Source organism: Condylura cristata, unplaced genomic scaffold (assembly GCF_000260355.1).
Source record: "Condylura cristata isolate star-nosed mole 26May11 unplaced genomic scaffold, ConCri1.0 scaffold00013, whole genome shotgun sequence".
Taxonomy (NCBI): domain Eukaryota; kingdom Metazoa; phylum Chordata; class Mammalia; order Eulipotyphla; family Talpidae; genus Condylura; species Condylura cristata.
The window spans coordinates 10,677,083-10,683,082 of record NW_004567114.1 but is presented as its reverse complement, the minus strand read 5'-3'; the positions used below and the strand labels follow the sequence as shown (position 1 = coordinate 10,683,082).

At 49.2% G+C, this 6,000-nt stretch overlaps 1 protein-coding gene across 2 annotated transcripts in view; it reads right to left on the bottom strand.

Moving 5' to 3' along the window:
- KCNK10 (potassium channel, two pore domain subfamily K, member 10) overlaps positions 1 to 6,000 on the bottom strand; it is a 121,171-nt gene that overhangs the window by 60,558 nt on the left and 54,613 nt on the right. For both annotated transcript variants that reach the window (XM_004681644.2, XM_012724414.1), the window contains exon 2: positions 5,551 to 5,885. In XM_004681644.2, the coding sequence (XP_004681701.1) occupies positions 5,551 to 5,885 (335 nt within the window). The remainder of the gene's footprint in view (positions 1 to 5,550; positions 5,886 to 6,000) is intronic.

The window sequence follows — 6,000 nt, the reverse complement described above, 5'->3', positions numbered from 1 at the left end:
TGGAGACCTGGCACTCGGGGGAATTTGCATTTTAACAGTAGAAGCAAGTCAAGAAAAGTTGTCAATTAGAAAAGTCAGGGTTTAAAGCCCCCCCCCAGGGCACTTCAGGAACTGTCTTCCCTTCCCGGGAGCAAATCCCAAGATGCATGTAACTGGAGGACTTTCTGGGTTCTTTCTTCTTTCCTTCCATTTATAACAAAGAGATAGTAGAACAGTGACTAAAAGTAACTGTCATTTTTGGTTTCGTCCTCAAGCGCCTCACCAGGTGGACACAAAGGCATTTTCCAGAAGGGCAGGGAGGCCTGGGTGGCTCCTCGACTTGCTCCACTCACCAGCTGTAAGCAGGAGCTCAACCCGGCCCTGCCGCTCCCTGCCTCCGCTCGGACTGGCAGCGCTGAAGCACTTGTGGAAGGGGTAAGAGTCGCTTACTGTCGTCACTGAGGCAGTGCTGGTGTATGTCATCATTTGTATTTGGGGAGTAGAGGAACACCCTTCGGGTGTAGTTACCATAGTGCACCTACCACCAAAGCACTGATAAAAATGAGCCCTTTCAAGTCTCCTTTGTGGAATTCTCTTCAGGGTGACTCTTTACCTCTGAACATCTCCCACCTCCTGTTGCCATCTTCCAATGGATTTTCTTCCTTCCAGTTTTCACCCTCCAACCCAACAACCCATTGCTAAAAGAGTTATTTCTCCCACAGAAAATTTCCATCATGTCACTGCCTAGCTTCAGTCTTTCAGTGGCTCCCTACTTCTGACAGTATGAGGTTTCCCCCCCCCCACCCAACCTTATCTTCTCCCCCTCCCCAGGCCCCACACCTCAACCCACAGTGGCTAATAGAAGCTCCCTGGACAGACCCCACACGAGGTCTGAGTGACCTTCACCCGTGACCTCCACCACACCCTCGTGTCCACATGCGTGTGGTAGTGAAGAGCCCAGGAAGCACATCAGACACCTGAGATTGGATCCTGCTCAGTAACAGGTGACCTTGGGAGCGTAACTTCATCCATCTCCTATTACCTCAGTGTCCTCTTCTATAAATGGGCACAAAGACAATAATCCTCACAGAACAGCTGTGGGGCACGAGGGACTAAACAGCAGCCACAGAATTGCCTAATTTCCTTACTACAATTTCACAGTTTACATATCCCAGTTACTTCTATTAGTGGTTTATGTGCCTCTTCCTCCAGAGCTCCTTAACCACTGACAGGTTAGACTGGGTAATCCCTGTGATGAGGCGCCACCCTGGGCACGGTAGGCCAGTGGCAGCACCCCTGGCCTCTGCCCACTCCATGTCTGCAGTTGTTATCTATCTGCAGATCCCCTCCCCATTAACAACACTGCTGGCCACCCTGAACCCCTCCAATAGCACCCCAACAGCAGCAATAGCACTACACTTTTTTTTTTTTTTTGAGCATGCATCACATGTTCGGGATTGTTCAAAGCCTTTCTCATGAATTATAAATTTGAATCCTCTCAAGACCCCAGGGTTGGGGGGGGGATTGGTGTATTTTATTGAAGAACCAGGACCACAGAGGTGTGTCTTATTTACTCTACTCCAATGCCTACTGTTACCTGTGTTACCTGAACTTCAGTGGAGTCCAGTAACAATTTAAAGAAAGTGGGAATGAATGAATGAATGAATGAATGAATGAATGAATGAATGAATGAATGAATGAGACATCACCATAACAACAATCCATCTTTCTTCACCTTTTCACCTTCCAGGAGTAATGCCCGATCCTTCTCCTCTGGAGCCCCCCATAACCCTTCAAGTGCCACAGTTCATTGGGAGCCCCCCCCCCCCCCCCCCACTCCCAGCTACGGTTCTGAGCTCTGGCTACATTTCACGGGTGCACGTGTCTGCTTAATCTGCCTGTGTGTGTTAGTGACATGGGAGCCACACTGCCCAGGATTTGTGAGGTCCAGGCGGCCCAGGCCGCCTGGAGTAGAGTAAATAACCTTGACTCTGGGACTGCTCTGTCTGCATGCCTGGAGCCTCTGAACCTTGAGCTTCCTAAAGTCTGGCAACTGCCTGCATTCTGGGAATCAGCTCTGCACGGCTGACACACAGATAAGCGTCACTGATTAATTGTCTTGGAGCAATGCAAAGCAAAGCAGCTTCCTTACCCTATGAAAACCTATCCAAACTCCCCGGCGGGCATGACTTTACTGACCTCTGGCCTATATTTGGGCTCTGGGAACACCACCCCGGGAGGTTAGAAACTTGGCCTGACCCTTCATCCTTAGCTGCACCGAGACTACCGATCCTTTCAGGAACCAATCTAGAATCTAGGCTAGCTAGAGTCCTGCCATTACCAGATAAATACTATCTATCCCACGTGTTTACTGCCGGTCACTCTCCTCAGACTCTGATGAGAAACAATAATACTCTTTTTCCCATTTAGAGCACCCCACATTGACACCCCGCCCAAGGGCTGGAGAGTTTTTACCAGTGAGCCAATGCTCCCCAGCCCCACAGTGAGGACATTTTGTCCTAGGAAGGAATCAAATTGATGAGGACAAGTCGTGATGGGTTTTGTAAACCTGCTCAGCCTATATTGTAAGAAAGACAATATTCAGTATAAATCCTGAAATCATAGCAGCTGGAGACCTTAAAGTATGCCAGGGGCAGGACTGATGTTCCTGGGGAAAGGGACAAGAAAGGGCGAAATGCTTTCCTTTGGTGAACAAGGAGCTCAATGTTCTTTGGCGGCTGAAATTTCGGAAGGTGTTTGACATACAACAAATGTGTATGGGATAGTTAAGCCTATAATGAAGCAAAACTTTCTTACAGGATGGGGAGAGCCAGGCACTTACACCCCAGTTCTGCCACTTCCACTTCCCCTGTAAATGGGCCTAATAGCACCAATTTAGTGTGGCTGGAAAGCTTAATGCTAGAAGGGGGTAAGGTGCCTAGCTCATAGATGGGACCTAAGGAAGGGTAGCTTTTTTAATTGTTAGAAATCTGGGGGCCCTCCCTGGTGGCACAGCGGGTTAAAGCACAGCACGAAGAAGCTTAAGCCACTTGCGCATGAGTTCGATCCCCGCCTGCCCCGGAGGTGACCCACAGGGAGCAGCAGACCTCTCCTGACCTGCCCGCTGCTCCCCTCAGCAGTGTACTTAATTGATCTGCCTGCTCTGCTTCCCACTCTGTCTCTGGTGAATCCTCTCACCCTCCCCATCTCTGGCCTGTACCTCAGTTCTGTATGAATAAATAAATAAATCTTTTTAAAAAAAAAAGAAATCTGAAGGCACACGCAGTTTGCATGCTCATTTTACAGAGACACTTTTGAGACGAAACCAGGGGAAAGGTCTCAATGGCAGTTGAAGAATCCAAGCCTACACTCTCCTCCAACCTGTTCTTCATTCTGGCCTCTGAGTTCTTTCAGAAAGGAAAACAGAATTCTGGATGAAGGAACAAAGGTGTAAATAGGACCAGAGAACTGGGGGCAGCACCAGGCTATAGATTTTGATATTTCAGTTCACAAATGTATCTATATTGATGGCAATAATTAGCCACAAACAATGCGTCATCCACACATGGATGCAAAGACCATAAGACCCCTCTCTTTTCCTACCAATCTCCCTGTATAAGGAAGAAAAATTCAGGCAAGACTCTAGATTAAAGTCATACCATCTTCGAAGGAAGGGATTGTATGTCTTATAACTAAAACGATCTCACAGCACATCAACACATGACAGCCTGTATACACAGCTTCATTCTAACTCAAAACTCTCCAAAGTTTTGCCTCCCTGGTAGCACAGTGGGTTAAAGCACAGCACAATGAAGCTAAAGCCACTTCAACACAAGTTCAATTCGCACATGGTGCAGCAGACCTCTCCTTTCTTGCCCGCTGCTTCCCTCAGCAGTGTACTTTGTCAATCTGCCTGTTCTATTCCCTGCTCTGTCGCTGGTGAATCCTCTCACCCCTGTACCTCTGGCTTGTACCCTGGTTCTGTATGCAGAAATAAATAAATCTTAAAAAAAAAAAAAAAAAACCTCTACGGAACTGCTCTCTTCATTTTCTACACCCTAAAGAGGCTCTCTCACCACACATTTGGTAGTATTTTCTGACAAAAGGAGAAAAAGAGACAATACTACCTAAGACAGAGTAATATGAAAATAGTGCCCTTGGATTTTAGCATTTTTAGTCTTATTTTTAAATAAAAATGATAAGGCACAGGTATGAAATCATATTTATTCTGAGAGGAAAAATACCTGTTCTGCTCCCCAGTCTCTCTGGTGAATCCTCCCAACCACCAACACCCCTGGTATACACCCCAATTCTTCTATGCAAAATTAATTAAATTTAAAAATATATATACATATGTCTGTTTATTTAAGAGTCAAGTCAGATAATCAAAACTAATTTAAAAGCACACAACTTCTGTGAAGGTAACAGGTCCTAAGTAACCTCAGAAACACCTAGTCTGTCAGAAATAAATAATCAGCCAGCCCAGTCTTGACAATCCTGGATTCTGAGGCTGCAGTAGCCCTGTGATTTAACATGAGTAACCCCAGAGCCAGAAGGTGTGAGGGGGAGCCATCTTTTTCCTGTCTCTGCCTTCCAAGTTTTACAACTCCTAGAATGATGAGACTCCCTTGTATCCATAATGCCACGTCCTTCCCCCAGGACCTACCTTTCGGGGTTTCAGGTTGGGGGCCTAGGGCAGGAAATCAGCTTCAGTCACAGAGGCTGCCATCTTTCCTGGCTTTCCAGGTGAAGCCTCCAACTGGGCCCCAGACACTTGCCCTCCCTCCTTATGGACTCAGATCTCTCTGCCCAGCAAGGACTCTCAGGCTTCCTGATCACATCCTGCCATCACACCACCTTGGGGGGCTCTCCTTCTCCCAGTCCTTCCCAGTCGCAATTCACCCCTGCCGAGCCCACCACACCCTGCTTTCAAGCCTTGTTCTCTGGGTTGGAGCCTCCATTCTCGGCCTCTGTTTTCCTACAGATCCTGTTTCTGTAATATCCCAGGTAGGTGAGGGCCTCAGCACCATGCCTGACACGCTAATGTTGAAACACATCAGCCTTGTATATTTCTAGCATCTTCATTATCTCATCCCCATTACTCGACCTAAACATCTCTCCCAAGCCACCAGCACACTCCTCTGGCCTCATCTGGTGGCCTTTACTCAACTTCATTCTCGTGGACCTGGGCAGGTTAATACAGCCCGGATTATTACAGTTCTCTCTGTGACGTCTAGGCCTCCCTCTCTGCCCAGACTACAGAACAGGAAGTTCACCAGCACACACTGGGGGACTCGAATTTGAAACTCCAAAGCCCCGACCACCACATCCAAGAACCCTGACACAGATCCTGGCCAGCCCCCTCGCGGGCCACTGCACGCGCTCCAGCTGGCCCCGGCCTCACTCCCAGCCTCCTTAAGGGCTCCAACACCCCCTCCCCACCCACAGAGGACCTCCCTGCCCATCCAAAGATGGCATAAGGGACGGAAGCCAGAAAGCAAGCCAGAAAGAGCAGACCGAGCCTGTCCGCTCCACCCACCGACAGGCCATGATCCCTCACTCCCCGCTCACCTGGATCAAGGTCTCCAGCTCCTGGGGGCTCACACACACATGGTCCCGCAGGAATTCTGCCTTCTCCAGGGCAATGGTGTTCTTCTGGCTGCTCTCAAAGGGCTGTTCCAGCGCTCGGAAGACCAGGCCACCGGTGACCAGGTAGACCACCACAACCACAAAGATGGCCACCACCGTTTTCCACTTCATGACGGTCTGCAGGCCCCCTTGGGAGGCGCCTTCCATCCTGGCTACCACCGTGGCTCGGGAGGAGATGGAGAGGCGTGGGGCCGGGTAGTGCCCGTTACTGGTGCCCTTGGACTGGCACACCGGGGGCGCGGCTGCAGGAACGGCCACTGAGAAAAGGGGAAGGGAGGGGCAGAGAGAGTTTGTTTATAAATACGAAACACAGAACCTGAGAGAAACAAAGCACAGATGTCTTGCTCCAGCCAGCTTTCACATGGGAGGATT